Below are 20,091 nucleotides of genomic sequence, written 5' to 3' on the forward strand. Positions count from 1 at the left end.
GGGATACAGCACTGCCGGGGTACAAGCTCTATCGCCAGGACAGGTCAGGACAGAAAGGAGGTGGAATAGCCCTATACATAAAAGAAAGCATACAATCGACAAGAATGGACACAGTGGAGATGACCAACAAGCTGGAATCGCTATGGGTTAAAATACCGGATAGGAAAGGACATGAAATAAAGATGGGCCTATACTATCGTCCACCCGGGCAAACCGGAGATATCGACAGAGAAATGGAAACTGAGATGAAGCGAGAATGCAAAAGTGGTTACACAGTTATTATGGGAGACTTCAACTACCCCGGGATAGACTGGAAACTTGGAAGCTCCAGATGCGCTAGAGAGACAGAATTTCTGGAGGCTACACAAGATTGCTTCATGGAGCAGCTTGTTAGAGAACCGACGAGGAAATGCCACTCTGGATCTAATCCTAAATGGGTTAATGGGCCCTGCAAAGGAAGTGGAAGTAGTGGGACCGTTGGGAAACAGCGATCATAATATGATCAAGTTCAAAGTTGAAGTAGGAATACCGAAAGGAAAGAGAACCATAGCAACAACTTTCAACTTCAGGAAAGGAAACTAAGAAGCAATGAGGGAAATGGTAAGGAAGAAACTTAGGAACACTTCCAAGAAATGGCAAACGGTAGAACATGCCTGGCTTTTTTTCAGGGACATGGTGAGCGAGGCGCAAAATTTGTACATACCCAGATTCAGAAAGGGGAGCAAAAAGAGTCGAACAAAAGACCCGGTATGGCTGACTAAAATAGTGAAGGAAGCGATAGGCAATAAGAAAAATTCATTCAGGAAATGGAAAAAGGACAAAACTGAGGGGAACTGGAAGGAGCACAGGAAGTATCAAAAAGAATGTCACCGAGTGGTTCGAAAAGCCAAAAGAGAGTATGAAGAGAGGCTAGCCAGGGAGGCACGAAATTTCAAAACATTTTTCAGATATGTTAAAGGGAAACAGCCAGCTAGGGAGGAGGTGGGACCGCTGGATGATGGAGACAGGAAGGGGGTAGTGAAGGAGGAGAAAGAAGTCGCAGAAAGACTTAACATGTTCTTTTCGTCTGTATTTACGAACGAAGACCTGAGCAATTCTTCAATGGAAATCAAGCAGAAAAATTAACATCCATGGAAGTGAGCCTTGAAGATGTGCGCAGGCAGATAGAAAAACTAAAAACTGACAAATCCCCGGGTCCAGACGGAATCCATCCAAGGGTTCTGAAGGAATTAAAGGAGGAGATAGCGGAACTACTGCAGCAAGTTTGCAATCTATCCCTGAAAACAGGTGTGATACCAGAGGATTGGAAGATAGCCAACGTCACGCCCATCTTCAAAAAGGGATCAAGAGGTGACCCGGGAAACTACAGACCTGTGAGTCTGACCTCGGTTCCGGGGAAAATGGCAGAAGCGCTGATAAAAGAAAACATCGATGAACATTTGGAAAGAAACGAACTTCTGATACCAAGCCAACATGGTTTCTGCAGGGGGAGATCGTGCTTAACTAACTTATTGCACTTCTTCGAAGGAATCAACAAACGGACGGACAAAGGAGACCCCATAGACATCGTATACCTAGATTTCCAAAAAGCCTTTGACAAGGTGCCTCACGAGCGTCTACTCCGGAAACTGAAGAACCATGGGGTGGACGGAGATGTGCATAGATGGATCAGAAACTGGTTGGCGGGTAGGAAACAGAGGGTAGGGGTGAAGGGCCACTACTCGGACTGGAAGAGGGTCACAAGTGGTATTCCGCAGGGCTCGGTGCTTGGGCCACTACTATTTAATATATTCATAAATGATCTAGAAATAGGGACGACGTGTGAGATAATAAAATTTGCAGACGACACCAATCTATTCAGTGGAGCTCGGACTAAAGAGGACTGCGAAGAATTGCAAAGGGACCTGAATAAACTAGGGGAATGGGCGACGAGATGGCAGATGAAGTTCAACGTTGAGAAATGTAAAGTACTGCATGTGGGAAGCAGAAACCTGAGGTACAACTATACGATGGGAGGGATGTTATTGAATGAGAGTACCCAGGAAAGGGACTTAGGGGTAATGGTGGACATGACAATGAAGCCGACGGCACAGTGCGCAGCGGCCGCTAAGAAAGCAAATAGAATGCTAGGTATAATCAAGAAGGGTATCACAACCAGGACGAAAAAAGTTATCCTGCCGTTGTATCGGGCGATGGTGCGCCCGCATCTGGAATACTGCGTCCAATATTGGTCGCCGTACCTTAAGAAGGATATGGCGATACTCGAGAGGGTTCAGAGGAGAGCGACACGTCTGATAAAAGGGATGGAAAACCTTCCATATGCTGAGAGATTGGAGAAACTGGGTCTCTTTTCCCTGGAGAAGAGGAGACTTAGAGGGGATATGATAGAGACTTATAAGATCATGAAGGGCATAGAGAGAGTAGAGAGGGACAGATTCTTCACACTTTCAAAAAATAAAAGAACAAGAGGGCATCTGGAAAAGTTGAAAGGGGACAGATTCAAAACAAATGCTAGGAAGTTCTTCTTTACCCAACATGTGGTGGACACCTGGAATGCGCTTCCAGAGAATGTAATAGGGCAGAGTACGGTACTGGGATTTAAGAAAGGATTGGACAGTTTCCTGCTGGAAAAGAGGATAGAAGGGTATAAATAGAGGATTTCTGCACATGTCCTGGACCTGTTGGGCCGCCGCGTGAGCGGACTGCTGGGCATGATGGACCTCAGGTCTGACCCAGCAGAGGCATTGCTTATGTTCTTATGTTCTTATGGATCTTGGCAAGTTTGTCCTCCATCACCAGGGTAAGGGATTTTGTAAGCTCCTGAATAGCCGCTTCCTGTATGGTGAACATGGGCACCTCGTGGCCCTCCGCCATCTTGTGATCAGTGAGCTTCACCTTCCCTCGGGTGTCCCGTTGCGATTTCGCTGTCATACCGGGCACAGTGACCGCCGAAAAGTTGCTCCGCTCGTGTCAAACAACCTCGGTTAATCCGCAGTGTAAAAAGCAAGCGGGCCCGATCGGAGAGAAGTGCTTAAAAACGAAAGTTAGAGCTGCATGGCCCGGAGCTGTTCAGAGGCACGTCCAGTCAGTTACATGGCATCACGTGACCCGTATTCTTGTTGTAATACATCTTGGATAATTCTTTTGTAATCCGCCTTGAATTGCAAGATAATGGCGGAATAGAAATCCCTAATGTAATGTAATGTTTGGGTGTCCAGTCCATCACTTTGTTGATCCTTCCCACATCCAACAGGGCTTATTCTAGGCGTTTTTGACTTGGATGAATATTTGGACGAAAATGTGGTATAAAGATGGACAATTTAGCAGCTTGGACGATCAGACGGCTGGACGTATACTTAGACGATTTTTGAAAAAAAAAAAAAATTGGGGGCGTATTTTTCAAAAATGTGTCCTAAGCTGTGTCTGACTTTGGACGACTTGAGACTTAGGTGAAAACGGACTTAGACGTTTCTTTCTTTTTTTTTTTTATTTTTTTAAATCTTTATTAATTTTGAAAACTTTCAACAAGTGTAACATAAGATACAATCATTTTATACTTTAACATCACTTAATATACCATCAAAGTTTAACTCACATCAAATACCCCTCCTCCTCTTATACCCAACAATTGTATTTAAGCATAATAAATCATAAAATATTCCCTCCCCCTTCCCCACCCTGAACGTGTGTGAATAAAGAGAAAAAATAATATTCATTCTGTACAATATTTTGTTAATGGCTCCCAAACATCCCTAAATTTTTAGATGTTTCTTTCGATTATGCCCCTCTATTGCCTATTGGATGAATTTCTTCATAAACAGAGTTAGTGCACACTAAATACCGAATTGAGGGCAAGCACTAGATGTGGCAAACTTAGATTTTAGAATTCCTCATGGACTTATATTTTTGTATTTACTGTCACTTGTGCAGTGAGTGTACTCACTGCATCCCTGAGGAGACTTTAAATACAACCTTGCTAATTGCAAACAGTCTCAATGTGAGATAAATAAATTTTCAGTACAATAACTGCAAAGGACAGGTCCCCCAACAGTTACCACTTACTATGCATTAAGTGCAAAATCTTACTGCTTTTTAGTAAAAGAGCCCTTTGCTAAGAGCTGATTATTAATATCTGCCTTCACCTGTACAGAATTTGTTTCTATTGTTTCTGTTGATTCAGTTTTAAAATGTTATTTTTAATTTTTATTCTAGCATCTGGTAAATGGAATTTTTATTTCATTTCTATATTTTATGAACTCCAGAGTTTTATACATATCTAATATGATAAAATGGTAAGCCGCACATGCGCACTTCCTAAGTGTGTGCCGCTTTTCCATGAGCTGTAGTGACACATAGGAAGTGCGCATGCGCGGCTTACGATTCTTTGAAAGACGCGGCGGTGGCTACTCTCACGATCCTCGCCTGCGAACTTCCGACGCAGGTGGGGATCATGAGAGGAGCCACCGCCACGTCTTTCAACAAAAAAAAAAAACAAAAAACAAGGCGGATGTCGGCCCGATGGCTGGAGTTCACCGCTGAGTCCGGTGAGGAGTGATTCCCTCAACAGGAACCGTCGGGTCTAATTCAAATACTCCCGGCAGGTCGGGAGGGGGCGGAGCAGGCTCGCACCCTGGCGGGGACCGGACAGGAACTAGACTCCCTGCAGGAGCCAGCCTGATGGCTGCAGATCACCGGACTGGACAGGGGAACAGGTAAGGGGGTGCTGCAGTACAGGAGGAGCAGGGAAGAGGAGATTCTGGACAGGGGGGGAGGTAACAGGAAGGGAGGCCTAATGCTGGATAGGGGAAGCAGGGAAGAGGTGCTGCTAGACAGGGGGTGGGTGGGGGGAGGTAAAAGGAAGGGAGAAGGGCTCCTGCAAAGGAGAAAAGCTACTACTGGATATGGGGAGCTGGAAATGGGGTGATGCTGAACAGGGGGAGATAAAAGGAGAAGGGCTACTGCTATATAGGGGGAGCAGGGAATGGGTGGGGGTGCTGCTGGACAGGGAGGAGGTAAAAGTAAGGGAGAAGGGCTGCTAGCACCCGTTAATGTAACGGGCTAAACAACTAGTTAATAATAAAATAAAAAGTAAATGTTATACTTGCCTGTCACAGGAGGGTGAGTCTGTTTAGATGTCTCTGGTTCAGGATGACCCATGAAGGGGAGATCTTCCTCTTCTTTAATGCTCAGCGAGAACACAGATGTTACAATCGGAAGACCTGTGATGAGAAAATAGTCATATCTAGAAGTATTCAGCGACCTCTGATAATATTACAGTAGGAAATGAATTTTAAATGTCCATATTCTTGATGTTAACAGCTCATCTGTTGTATCTGAAGATGCAAAGCCCTTTAACATTCACTTACTATTCATGCTGAGGTTGTTCAGATTTTCTTTTCCATCTAATTCACAGAGTTATTTATCATATTTTCTTACAGGTTTGAAAATGGACCGGGTCACCCAATTTTTGTATGTCTTAAATTGGCTTTTTTATTTAAATTAATGTTTTTGGGGTTTTTTAACACTGAATGAGACTGCTCCAGCTTAGCCACTCTAGCAGTTTGTTTCCATCATTTTGGCCCCGATTCTGTAAACTGCGCCTAACTTTAGGCGTGCTTTAGGTGTCCGATTTAAGTGGATAATGAGCGATTTAAGGGTCTTAAGAAGCGTTAATTGGGACTTAGACAGAGTTAGACGTCGATTAGGCATTCATAGAATACACACGAGATAGACGCAGATTTAGGGAATAGTTGCGTCTAAATTTGTAGACATGAGCGTAACGTGGGAGTGGTTAAGGATAGGCACCACATAGATGCTAGTTAGGCGACAGAGCACGCCTAAACAGCGTGGAAAATGTAAGCAAAGGAAAAGCTGGTCTAAGTGTAGTTTATGCTTCATTTCAATGCAGTTTCAGCTTTCTTAGTCAGAGACTTCCCATAGATACAGATTAGGCGTGCTTTCCGCTTACACAATGATATTTCCTATAATGAGTTTGAATATGCGGGGGGGGGGGGGTTTCTTCTTTCTCCCTCCTAATAAATTTAATAAGCCACCATATCAATAGAGCACATCAATATAAACATATTGCATGGAAAACATAGTACTTTTCTGCCCAAACAGTAATATGATTTACTCATTACACCACCTTTGGCTTTCCTACATAAAAAGAACCCCCTTTTTTCTCAACAAACAGTGCTGCAATTAGCTCTTTCTTGACAGCAAAGAAAGAACATGAAAAACATATCATTATTGCACACATTACTTCATTTCTCAGCGCTTAAAAAGAGAAAACCCAGATACAGACCTTAATATGCATTTTCCCTCATTGTAGAATGGAGCTCTTCAGCTTCATAAAGCTGACCTCATTGTGAGATCATCAAGCTGCACCTTCAAGGTAGTATGCCACAATTAAAAGATGCGCTGGGTGTTGAACTCACAACGTCTGTATGACCAACACAGGACTTTAACCCATAGAGCTACATCAGCTTCTTCTCAGATGGATCTCACTGCTCTTTCATATCATAGCTGACTGACCTGCCTATGTATCATCTGATTAGCTATCATATCACAATCACCACAAAGAAAGCATTTCTGGCTCACTAAGTTAATGTGCCTTGTATATCTTCTCAAGCACCCTGGTTCAAATCCCACCTTCACTCATTTTAACAACTTCCTAAAAGCTTCCTATTAGCTGTCATAAGAGGGTCTAGATCAGGGGTAGGGAACTCTGGTCCTCGAGAGCCGTATTCCAGTCGGATTTTCAGGATTTCCCCAATGAATATGCATTGAAAGCAATGCATGCAAATAGATCTCATGCATATTCATTGGGGAAATCCTGAAAACTCGACTGGAATACGGCTCTCGAGGACCCTGGTCTAGATGGTGGACTTTGCAGTTTTTATCAGCACATTTCCCTTTCCAGGCAAACTTATTTTCTCCTTCTCATAGCTGGGACATCCTAAGCTGTCATGGGAGGAAACTTCTATTCCATGGCTTTGTAGTTTCTTCAGAAGCCTTGCGTGGGGAACCTTGTCGAACGCTTTCTGGAAGTCCAAGTATATTATATCCACTGGTTCACCGCTATCAATTTGTTTATTCACCTCCTCAAAAAATTGAAGTAAATTAGTCAAACATGACTTCCCTTTCCTAAAGCCGTGTTGGCTAGCTCTCATCAGGTCGTGATTTTCCAGGTGTTGCTCTACGCTATCCTTTATTAGTGCTTCAACCATCTTCCCAGGAACCGACGTAAGACACACAGGTCTATAGTTGCCCGGTTCTCCTCTCGATCCTTTTTTGAAGATTGGGATGACATTCGCTATCCTCCAGTCGTCTGGTATTTGCCCGGTTTTAATTGACAAGTTAGCTAGGGATTGTAATAGTTCTCTGATTCTATCTTAAGCTCCTTTAGCACTCTTGGGTGAATTCCATCTGGTCCAGGGGATTTATCACTTCTCAATTTGTCGATCTGATAATATATCATGTTCAAATCCACATTTACTGTGGTGAGGCTATCCTCAATTTCTCCCTTGAATGCTCTCCCTGTTTCTGGCATTGATGCAGTGTCCTCCTTGGTAAAGACAGATGCAAAGAATGAGTTTAGCCTATCCGCAATCTGTTTGTCTTCCTTGATGCACCCTTTTCTTCCTTGGTTGTCGAGAGGGCCCACTGCCTCCTTAGCTGGTTTTTTCCCTTTTATGTATCTAAAAAAGGGCTTGAAGTTTTTGGCTTCTTGCGCTATCTTTTCCTCATAGGTTTTTTGGGCGTCTCTTACCGCCTTGTGACACTTCTTCTGGTTGACCTTGTGACTGTTCCAGGCCTCCGTTGTATGTTCACGTTTCCATTTTTTAAAAAAGAGTTCCTCTTATCTCTTACTGCATCCTTCACCTCCTTAGTTAGCCAAGCTGGTTCTCCTTTGTTTTTGTTTCTCCTTCCTTTGGATATCTGTGGAATGTAGAGATTCTGCGCTTCGGTGATGGTATTTTTTAGTAGGGACCATGCTTGATCAACCGTTCTGATTTTGGCTGCCTTTTTCTTGAGCCGTTTTTTAACCATGACTCTCATGCTGTCATATTTCCCTTTTCTGAAGTTAAAGGTTGTGGTTTGAGTCTCAGTACGTTTCCCCTTCCCGATGCCAATTTTAAAATTGATCATGCTGTGATCGTTTGTCTCCAACGGAACAGTGACCACTACATCTGTTGTCCTTCCAATTATGCCATTTAGGACCAAGTCCAAGGTGGCAGTTCCTCTTGTCGGTTCTCCCACCATTTGTTCTAGGAAGCAGTCCCCTATCATTTCCAGGAACTTGGATTCCCTGCCGCAGTTTGAGGTGCCTAGGTTCCAGTTTATCCCAGGAAAGTTGAAGTCTCCCATGATCGTTACATTTCCTGCTCTACATCCATTGGTGATTTCTTCTAGCATTTCTACGTCTGATTCTTCCTTTTGTCCCGGGGATCGATAATAGAGGCCAATTTTCGTTTCAGCCTCATTTTGTCTAGGAATCTTTATCCAGAGGGATTCCTATTTTTCTTTCCCTTCTGTCTTCCCTTCTCTGATAGACTCTACTCCTTCATGGACATACAGGGCAATACCTCCCCCTTTTTGCCCTATTCTATCTCTTCTGTATAGTTTGTATCCCCTTAGTACAGTGTCCCATTCATTTTCTTCGTTCCACAATGTTTCTGTTATACAAATGATATTCAGTCCTTCTCGTCTTGCTATTGCTTCCAGTTCCCCCATTTTGTTTCCCAAGCTTCTGGCATTCGTGTACATACATTTGAGCTCCCTTTGCACATTTGTGTACACACAATTGAGTTCTCTTGGGGGAACCTTCTTGGATTTTTTAGTCTTTTCATCCCTTTTTGTATCCATTTATGCTCTATCTCTGTTACTTTCGATTTCAGCATGCTCTTTCCCTTTGTCTGAGCAGGCATTTGTAGTTTCTTCTTTGGGGTCTCCTGATGCCCGGGCCATCGACTGGTTGTCGACTGTCGGCTCTCCCCTGACCTTTAGTTTAAAGCCTTCTCAATGGTCTTCTTCATGTTTTCGGCCAAGACTCTTGCTCCTTGCTTGGTGAGATGTAGGCCGTCCCTTCTGTAGTATCTGCCACTTCCCCAGAACGCCGTCCAGTTGCGCACGAAGTCGAATCTCTCCTCATCGCACCATCGTCTCATCCAGGCATTGATTGTTCGTAGTTTATCCTGTCTTTCCATCCGCTCTCGGAACTGGGAGGATCTCAGAGAAGGCCACTTTCACCTCCCTGACCTTCAGTTTTCTTCCGAGTGAGCGGAGTTGACCTTTCAGTTCTTCTCTGTCGTACTTCCGTCCGCTCACATCGTTGGTTCCCACTGCAGTGTCCTCTCCTCCTGCGCTGTCTATGATCCTGGTGATCCTGCTGGCCACATCCTTCACTCTTGCACCAGGCAGGCAGGTGACCAATCTATCTTCTCTCCCTCCTGCGATGTGACTGTCCACATTGCGTATGATGGAATCTCCAACTATGATCCCTATCTTCTTAATTCGGGGGTTCTTGGGGGGTCGTAAGTCCATATCCATGGAGTAGGCCCTGTCTTCATCCTCTACCTCCACATCGGCCTCTTTGTCCATTGTAGTGGTGCCTCCTTCCTCATCGCCTGGACCCTCTTCCATGGTTGTTGTTCTTGCACTGATCTCCAACCCTGGGACCTCCACATGCTGCTGGTGAGCTTCCTCGATGAATCTCTCCAATTCCTCGATCACTTCGCTGGTACTGGACTCCCCTAGCAACTTCTCCTGCTTGCAGTTTTCTTTTTTCCTGACGAGGAGTTCTTCTAGTTCTATCACAGTTCCTTCCAGCAGCCGGATTTGCTGTTTCAGGCTTTCCAGTTCCTTGCATCAACTGCAAACATGTGCCCTAGTCCCCGAGGGGAGGTAGTCATACATATTGCAGCCGGTGCAGAAGACTGGAAAGCTCATCATCTGGCTTCCGTGGACGTTCATATCTTGTTCCCCTTCTGAGTTGTTGAGGACGCCGAGGAGGAGGACGAGAGAAAGTCGGAGTGGTCTTCATAGGGTAGCGACGAGCAGGTGGTTTGTAAGCTCGAGTCGTAGAAGGTTTTGGCTTTGACCGAAGTAGAGAAGCAAAAGAGCGCTCATGTTCAGAGAGCCTCTTTGTGGCCGCCTCAATTGAATTGTCAAAAAGTTCATTTCCTTGACACGGCAAGTTGGCCAGACGATCCTGTAAGTTAGGGTCCATATCAACTATCCTGAGCCAGGCTAGACGACGCATGGCCACCGCAAAAGCCAAGACCCTGGAAGAAAGTTCAAATGCATCATAAGATGCCTGCAACATGAAAAGCCGCAGCTGGGAAAGGGTTAGAACAATTTGCTTAAACTCCACCAGATGGGCTTTGGACAAGTCTGGATAGAAGGATGGCAACAGCTTCAATAAATGATTGAAGTAAGATGTAAAAACATAGTTATAGTTTAAGATCCTGTTAGCCATCATGGAATTTAGGTATAATCTACGACCAAACTTGTCCATGGTGCGATCCTCCCGGCCGGGAGGTACAGTAGCAGAGATCTTAGATGGGTAAGCTTTCTTCAGGGAGGACTCAACCACCAAGGACTGGTGGGACAGCTGAGATTTCTCGAAGCCCTTACAGAACAGTGCGATAGTGAGACTCTAACTTAGAAGGGATGGCTGTAACAGAGTAAGGAGTCTCCATATTCCTCAGACAAGTCTGCTTGAGGACCGGTGTCATGGGTAAGCGCAGAGTCTCCTTAGGAGGATGTGATAACTCCATGTCCGCCAAGTATTCCGGGGTGTATTTGGAATCCGAGTGTAAATCCAAATGAAGGGCCTGCCCCATATCAAACACAAACTTGGCGAAGGAAGAGGATTTCGAAGTCGAAGGCTCGTGACCGAGGAGCCACTGAATAGGACGGGGAAGCCTCACGGGAGTACTGCGACACAGGCTCCGACTTCAAATGTACCGTGACAGAAGAAGCCCCACTGCCAGTCTGTGGTGGAGTAAAAGAATGTTTCCTCTTCAAACTCCTCGACGGTGATGTCCTCGGAGTTCGAGGCGTAGAATGCGTCGACGCCAGAGGAGAGAAGTCTCGCAACACAGGCCTCGAAGGCGGAGACCTCGACCTTGAGCGCCTCGATAATGGAGGAGAGGAAGCACGTCTAGTACTAGAGTGGTGTGACGGCTTCGAAGAAATCTCCGAATGCGTCGGCAGTCTAGAAGCTAAGTGTTTCGACGGCCTCGAGCGATGCTTAGGACAAGGCAACAGAGACTTCAAGGAAGGATCCAGAGAGGAATCCGAGGAAGAGACTCGAGGTGGCTCCACCGAAGTCTCAGACTGCTGCTCAGGCTGGTCTATCCGAGGCAAAGCCAAGGATGGGAGCAACTGAGCCACAATAGTGGAAATTTGAGTAGTGAGAATGGACTTCAACATATCCTCAAACATGGGCACAGAGACCAAGGGGTTGTGTCTCGAAGGTGCCGCCGTGCGCACCAAGGAGGGCGACCTCGAATGTGAGTATTCCCACGACTTGGAGGCACGTTTAGCTGGAGGTCGCGAAGCAGGAGCGACACTCGGGACCCCAGGTTGAAGAGGGGGAGACCCTGGATGCTTCTTGGGTATGGTACCTGAAACAGAAGCAGGAGACTTACCCTCTAGTGCAGGCTTCGAGGACGAGACTGACGAGGCCTTTGAGGCCGAAGACCCGGAGGACTTCGAGGCCGAGGCCGGGACGGGCGTCGAGGGCGAGGCCTTGCCCCCGAGGACACCCCCGAGGTCGAGGTCTTGGAAGCTGGAGGCATCGAGACTTCCAAGGCCGAAGGCTTGTCAGATTCCATACCGGGGAAGAGCTGAAGAAACCAGTCACAGCGGCAGCGAAAAGCATGAGGCTGAAGGGTGAGACAGCGAACACAATCCTCAGGATGATGACTGTCACCCAAATAGACCATACACCGACTATGAGGGTCGGTGATAGAGATCGTCCTGCCGCACTGGTAACAACGTTTAAACCCGGTTACAGGCCGGGACATAGAAAACACAAAGTCCGTACTGGAAAAAAAGAGGAGAGGGCCTAGGCCTAAGCCCTCGCACCCGGTCGAGAAAAAAGAAAACAAATATATATTTTATTTTTTTTTAATCAAAATCAAAGAAAGAAAGAAAAAGGGAATAAACCCCGAGCACAGCGACTAAAACCAAAATTCAGCCGCGGTGAAGAGAAGGCAAATGCTGCAGAGCCAGGAGAACAAGTCTTCTCAGCTCCGCGGAAAACGATGAACTGAGGATCCTCACAGGAGATGCGCCCCCTAGTTCGGGCGGGAAGGCACACGCGCATGTGTGGTGCAGCACTCGAAAGCTCGAGATCTTCAAGCAAGTTTGCTTTCGAGGCTGTCCACTGCGGGGCTCCGTCGGTGATGACACCCATGTGTGAGAATATGCTGCCTGCTTGTCCTGGGATAAAAGGAGGTATTGATTCCCCTGTATAAGACTTTGGTGAGACCTCACCGTCAAAAAGATATAAAAAGGATGGAGTTGGTCCATAGGAAGGCTACTAAAATGGTATGTGGTCTTCATCATAAAGCGTATGGGGACAGACTTAAAGATCTCAATATGTATACAAAGGCGGGAGAGGGGAGATATGATAAGAGACGTTTAAATACCTACGTAATGTTTCTATGTAATGAATCGAGTCTCTTTCATTTGAAAGGAAACTCTGTAATGAGAGGGCACAGGATGAAGTTAAGAGGTGATAGGCTCCAGACTAATCTAAGGAAATACTTTTTTACAGAAAGGGTGGTAGATGCATGGAACAGTCTCCCAGAAGAGGTGGTGGAGACAGAGATAGTGTCTGAATTAAAAAAGGGCCTGGGCTAGGCACATGGGATCTCTCAGAGAGAGAAAAAGATAATCGTGTAGAATGGACTTTCATGTATCAAGCAGTGGATTGGTTTGGTATAGGATCCGGATTTATTCAAATGATTCATACTTTGTATAGTTCCCCTTCAGCTAGATTATATATTTTAATAATACATTTTTGGAGCATTTTTGTCTAAAGAGGGGAATTAGACAAGGATATCCCTTATCTCCTTTGCTTTTTGATATTGTTCTGGAACCCTTGTTGTTGGCTATTCAGCAGGCAAAGGAGATACAGGGAATTCCATATGCAGGTCGAGATTATAAGGTTTCGGTCTATGCGGATGATATTTTGTTTCATTTGAGAAATCCTGAGTCTACTATACCGCATTTACTGGAATTGATTGACAGATTTTTCTGGCTATAAAATAAACTGGAGTAAATCAAAGGTTCTTCCACTAAATGTGCATTGTGTAAAAGATCTATTTGAACCATTCCCATTCCTTTGGAAGGAAGAGGGTATAAAATATTTGTGTATCATGATTCAGAGAACATTGGAAGACACAATGACAGTAAATGAAAAATCTTTATTGTTGAAAGTCAAAGAAATGTGTGCGCATTGGAACCCACTACATCTTTCTTGGTGGGGGAGAGTCCAAACCATCAAAACGATGATTTTGCCTGTGGTTTGTTACCAAATGAGTATGTTACTGGTTTATTTTCAAAGTTCCTTTTACAAGAAATTAAATGGGATTCTTACAAAAATTTATTTGGTTGGGTAAAACTGCTAGAATAGCTTTAGTATCTTTGCAAAAAACAATTTCGGTGGGTGGGATAAATTTTCCAAATTTTTATAGGTATCATCAAGCCTTCACTCTCCATTTGGGATCAAGTGATTGAAGTACTGGAAAATCCTGTGATATCGATGTACAACACCGTGCCATACATCTTATTTTGAGGAACTGGAAAAACTGGGATCGGTTAAATTATACTTTCTGGTGGGAATCTCTATGCCACACTTTTAAAATGGAACATATGATGGCAATACAACAGGGACATTATAGGAAATTTATGGATGTTTGAGAGCCATTGACAAAATTCTGTAAGGAGTGATTGTTGATTTTGCCCTTGCTCATACATGTCCAGGGTGGGTGGGTGGGTAGATACTTTTAATTAGAGTGCAATTGTTAGATATGTATAAAGGGGGGGATGATATATGTATTTGTCATAAAATATAATTTGATAGAATTTAAGTGCTGTTAAAGTGTTAAATGTCTGTATAATATGTTGCATTTATTTTTGGCTTTAAAATGAATAAAGATATATTAAAAAAAAAAAAAAAAAGCCTTCATTCTGCGTCAGGGTATGTATTGGATCCTTCCTGAACTCATGGAACATCTTCCGGACATTACGATTTTGAGTATCAAGTTGCCTACGATTATTTTCCACCTGGAATACATTATAATTTATTAATAATTTAATACCTACTACGATACAACAATCCATGAGTCAATCTCTATGGTTAAACTCCAGGATACAAATCGGCGAGTTTAAAATCCTCTGGAAACATTGGTTGCAGGCATACGTACTTTAGATGATGTGATCTCTAATGGGAAAATGTTAAATTTATTACAACTGCAATAATCATTCGGCATTACAAATTTTCAAGCTTATAAATGTTTGCAGTTGAAACAGGCCATTCAGAAGGGGTTCTCTGATTGGCGCAATTTAAAAAATCAGTATAGTTTGCCGGGCCTATGTTTCCAGACAGATTTGCAAGGGCATCAGGCTGCCAAGTGGTACAAATTAATATCTGAATATTTGAACAAAAAAACAAAACAAGCTTAAAAGATATTTGGAGCATTGAGACAAAACAACAGATTTCTGCTACTCAATGGCCACGGATTTGGACTTGAAGGATGAGATGTATAGCATCAGCATCTATGAGACAAACTTGGTTCTTTTAGTTACATAGAATTTTTTGGTCCCCAGTTCGTTTGCAAAAGTTAGATAGTTCAAAGTCTAATAGATGCTGGCACTATCTTCTTGAAGTAGGGACACTGGATCACTTGTTCTATTGTCTCTTGATACTCAACTTCTGGAAATCTATCTGGGAGAAAATTAATAGGATACTGGAAACTTCTATCCCACTGTCATATGACATTGTTTTATTCGGGACCTTGTTACAAACTAAGAGTACAATTAGTGCAAGTCAGAACAGATTACTTCTTATTATGACAGGGATAGCGATGCAGTTAATTACAAAAAACTGGGATATACTGCATTTTAACTTCTGGTGGGGAACCCTGTGCCAAGTTTATAGATATGAGGGAATGAACTCTGAACAGCTGGGACATTACAAAAAATTTAATGAGACTTGAGGGCCATTGGTGACATTTGTAAAAACTGATCACTAGTATAAGCCTTTAATTTCTTTTTTTTTTTTTAGGCAAGGTTTATTTATTAGAATTTTCATAATACAAAACATGGATATGTATGACAAGTCATGATAAATATAAGGTACAGTCAATAAGTGAACAAGTACATGACAATGTGGCTAAAAGTCATTCTTACAATGAATAATATCTAAACAGCCTGAAAGAGTACCTTATGACCAACGTCAATATCCAGAAATACTAACAAGCATGAATCAAAATAAATAAATTAAATTAACAAAAATGCCAAATGGCAATATGATCTAAATAGATAAATCAGTATTTATGAGACAATATTATAATACGACATCTATAAAACATTATAAAAGCGTTAAATACCCAGGATTAATTGAGTTAAAGAGAAAAGAAATGAAATAAGAAATAATAAAATGTACATTGTGAAAGCAAGGATGTCAAGATTGGGCTGGGTATAGGTAGAATTTTAACAAGTTCCATTTGGATTGAGAGTGAAGGAACCTATTGGAAGCTTTAGCTAGATATGTTTCAGTTCGGTAGGTATAGCAAACCAAATTCCACCATTGGTTATATGAAACTTTAGATAAGTCTTTCCATGAAGATAGGAGAACTTTAAGAGCTAAGGAAATCGAAAGGTTGAAAAGAAAATGAGCAGATTCAGGCAGTATGTCATTAATTGAGAAAGACTTCAGTAGAAGCATTTGGTATGTCAAGGGAATATCTATATGAAATATAGAACAAATCGTATCCCATACAGAAGACCAGAAAGAGCTGACATGGGGACAGGAAAAAAGGAGGTGTTTCAAAGTGCCTTCAGATAACTTGCAGGACCAACAATTCTTAGAGAAAGATGGGTTAATACGATGGGATTTCATAGGGGTCCAGGTTGCTCTATGAAGAAGAAAGAATGATTGTTGCAGAATAGAGGCGGAGCGTGAGGTGCGAAAAGTTGATTTAAATATGTATGTCCATGCTTCATCGGAAATTGATGAATTTAGATCAAATTCCCAAGAGGAACGCAGGAAGGACAGTGAAGATGGCATAAGAGATTTTAGGTGTTTATAGAAATGAGAGGCTGTGTGGCCTAGTGCTAAGTATTGATTGGAAAGAGTGAGCAGTGTAGGGGTGGGTATAAGCGCTACTGAGCTGAGTCCAGCTTTTTTCACAGAAGATTTTAATTGCAGCCATCGGAAGAAGTTTTTCTCATTTATAGCAAAATCAAACATCAGTTCACTAAAAGTAAGAAAGGTCCCATTTTTGTGACAAATGGATCCTATGTCCCAAATGCCCTGATTATACCAAAAAGGCCATGAGACAGGTTGACCATCAATTTTGATGATTTTATTAAACCAAATAGGACAAAAGGCAGATTTGTTCCATGGAATTTCTAATAGTTGATCAAAATCAGTGAGAACTTTATATGTGGCCCGCAAGATAGGGTTCGTGGACAGTCGGGGATGGTTAGATGTACCAATCAGTCTTAAGAAGGGGAAGGGGGATATAAGAGAAGATTCTAATCGCAACCAATTGGGTATATCTAGAGAAAAAGAGGAGGAAATCCATTCGGCTCCCTGACGTAGGAGAAATGCTTTATGGTAATATAGGAGATCGGGGAAATTAACACCTCCAGATGAAAATGGAGTTTTCAACTTTTGAATGGAAATTCTATGAGGTTTATTATTCCAAAGGAAATGAGATAATATGGATTCCATCTGTTTGTAGAAGGATGGAGGAAACAAGATGGGAAACATATTACATATATATGTAATTTTGGGGACTGCCATCATTTTAATAGTATCCAACCTGCCCCACCAAGATAAGTGAAGAGGAGACCACATCAAGAGAGTGGATTTGATCTGGGCGAGGAGTTTAGAGGAAATTATTTGTGTAGTAGATTTCAAATCTCTATCAAATGTTAGTCCTAAATATTTAATGCCCGAAGTGACCCAGGTGAGTGGTTGTAGGGGGATTTGAAACGGGGTACATGAGTCATTTAAAGGCATAATTTCAGTTTTGTCCCAGTTGACTTTGTACCCTGAAAAGGTAGAGAAGAAATTGATTAATTGAATTAAAGCAAGTGTAGAAGATTCTGGGTCTGAAAGGTATAATAATATATCATCGGCATAAGCTGATAATTTGAATTCTATATTTGCTATGGAAATGCCTTTAATATCTGGTGAGGTCCTAATGGCCGCAAGCAAGGGTTCTAATGCAAGATTAAATAAAAGTGGGGATATGGGGCACCCTTGCCGGGTTCCTCTATGAAGTGTGAATGAAGAGGAGGTATCATCGTTAACTATAATTCTAGCAGTGGGAGAGTTGTACAAAAGGGATATCATATGTATGAAAGGTTTTGGAAAACCAAATTTTGATAGAACAGCAAATAAATAAGGCCATTCCACCCTATCGAACGCCTTCTCCGCATCAAGGGAAACCAGTGCTGATGAGCTGGTGTTCGACAGAGTGGAATGGAGTACATGACATAAGAGTCTGGTGTTGTCAGCTCCATATCGACCCTTGATGAAACCAACTTGATCTCTATGTATAAGTTTGGAAATAACTGTTTCCATCCGAAAAACCAGAATTTTAGCATATAATTTATAGTCTAAATTCAATAATGATATAGGACGGAAGTTCTTTACTAGATGATGGTCTCTATTTGGTTTTGGCAGAACAACAATGTTCGCTTCAAGAAAACGGTGAGTCTGAGACGAATTCTTCAGTAGATTATGGAAATATGATAGAAGATGAGGCGTCAAAAGAGGAGAGAATGATTTGTAGAATTCTGCTGTGAGGCCATCCGGACCAGGAGATTTAGCAGGTGGAAGTGCAGTGATGGCTCGGATGATTTCTTCAGATGAGATCGGTCGGGAAAGAGACTTCTGTTGATCGTCTGTTAGGGAGGGTAGATCGAGAGTATGAAGAAATTCATGAATGATTTCGGTTGACGATGTGAAGTCAGAGGAGTAAAGATCAGCATAAAAGATGCGAAAGTCTTCCAAGATATCTTTGGTAGATGTGTGCAGAAGTCCATTGCTTGATTTGATGTGTGAGATTCTATGTTTGGAGCGGCGGCCCTTGAGGTAGGTTGCTAGTAAATGACCCGCTTTGTTGGAGGAGGCGTAGTAGGTGGCTGAACGGCGGAATATCGAAGCTGAAGCAAGGGAACTGAAGATTTCATTGTATTGAAATTTGAGTTGTTGTAGTTGTTTGTATAGTGAAGGGTCATAACGGTCATAAAGGCGAGTTTCATAGGAATGAATTTCAGTTTCCAGTTTATGCAAGGTGGATTTTTTATTCTTTAATTGATGAGCCGAGAAGCTAATAATTTCGCCTCTAAGCCAAGCTTTGTACGCCTCCCAAACAATGGAAAACTCCATATCCGGAGAAATGTTTGTTTCAAAGAAGGAACTTGATTCTTTATTAATGTGAGAGAGAAATGATTCATCTTGAAGTAGAAAGTTGTTCAATCTCCAATGTCTAGGTTTGGATGAGGAGACCCAGTTAAAGGTGCAGGAGACCGCTGCGTGGTCTGAGATAGTGATGTCATGGATTTGTGATGAGGTGATAAGATTGACTATATCTTTGGAACCCAATATATAATCGATCCTGGAAAATGAATGATGTGGTGCTGAATAAAAAGTAAAGTCTTTATCAGTGGGATGGAGGATTCTCCACAGGTCTACCCAATCATAAGATTCCATCATGTTGATAACTTCAGATCGCACTCTAAGTTTGGCGGGTCGGCAAGAGGAAGATCTGTCAGTAAATGGGTCAATTGGGAAGTTAAAGTCTCCAGCGACAATCGTATCTGAAGAGAGCGAAGAAGTGTTTATAGTCCGTAGATTATGAAAAAAAGTAGGGTCATCTGAGTTCGGAGCGTAAATATTAAGTATCTTCAGTGGTTTCCCAGAGATAGTACCCTCAACCAGAGACCATCGACCATTAGAATCAAAAAGGTGAGAGGAGAGTTGAAAATTCAATGATTTTTTCATCAGAGTAATTACTCCATTTTTCTTATTTAAGGCGGGAGCCGCAAAGCAATGTTGGACCCAGCCGCCTGAGAGTTTTTGAGCTTCCTCTCCAGTGAGGTGGGTCTCTTGAAGTAGGCATAAGTCCGCATTGAGATGCTTTAAGTAGTGCAAGATTTTTTTTCGTTTGATGGGGCTATTAATTCCCTTGACATTAAGGGTCACCAGATGTAATTTAACCATTTGGAGATAGAAATGAGGTCTGCATATTAGCTGAAGTAGTAGAACAATAGGAGCATTGGTGGAAAAGTCGGAGTGCAGCTTCCAGAAAAACATAAGAATGTTGAAAAATCATGAAGAAAAAAAAAAAAAAAAAAAAAAGGATGATTCATACTTAGTTTGTGAACATACAGGTAATAAGGAAAGAACCAGAGTTGGGATCCCATGCTGTCAAGAGGATCTCAGCCTCTTCCTCTCAATAGCCCGGCATTTTGAAACATGAGTGTAAGTGAAGCATCCGGGTGACATGAGACATGGCAGACTCATTCAGATTTGTTCAGGTCATAGCTCCCACAGTTTCATCCAAATATTTTTGCAGGGCAGTGGGTTCATCAAAGTTTTTGGTAATGTTGTGATACGTCACCCGCATTCTTGCTGGGTAGAATAATCCATACTGCGCTCCAATATTTTTTAGCTGAGGCCGCATAGCCAGGAAAGCTTTTCTCTTTTGTGCCGTGGATTTAGAGACGTCTGGAACAAACAGTAAGCGTTTGCCATCTGTTGTCAGAGCGGGCGATGATTTGGCTGCTTGTATTATTTGGATAGCCTGTGTATAGCGCAGGAGTTTCATTACT

General features: G+C 42.7%; 1 protein-coding gene across 8 annotated transcripts in view; it reads right to left on the reverse strand.

Annotated features, from left to right (window-relative positions):
* LOC117347070 (oocyte zinc finger protein XlCOF7.1-like) overlaps positions 1-20,091 on the reverse strand; it is a 271,337-nt gene that overhangs the window by 52,063 nt on the left and 199,183 nt on the right. For all 8 annotated transcript variants that reach the window (XM_033917479.1, XM_033917469.1, XM_033917426.1 and 5 more), the window contains one exon: positions 5,106-5,219. In XM_033917479.1, the coding sequence (XP_033773370.1) occupies positions 5,106-5,219 (114 nt within the window). The remainder of the gene's footprint in view (positions 1-5,105; positions 5,220-20,091) is intronic.

The sequence above is a fragment of the Geotrypetes seraphini genome, chromosome 1 (genome assembly GCF_902459505.1).
Source record: "Geotrypetes seraphini chromosome 1, aGeoSer1.1, whole genome shotgun sequence".
NCBI classification, from domain to species: domain Eukaryota; kingdom Metazoa; phylum Chordata; class Amphibia; order Gymnophiona; family Dermophiidae; genus Geotrypetes; species Geotrypetes seraphini.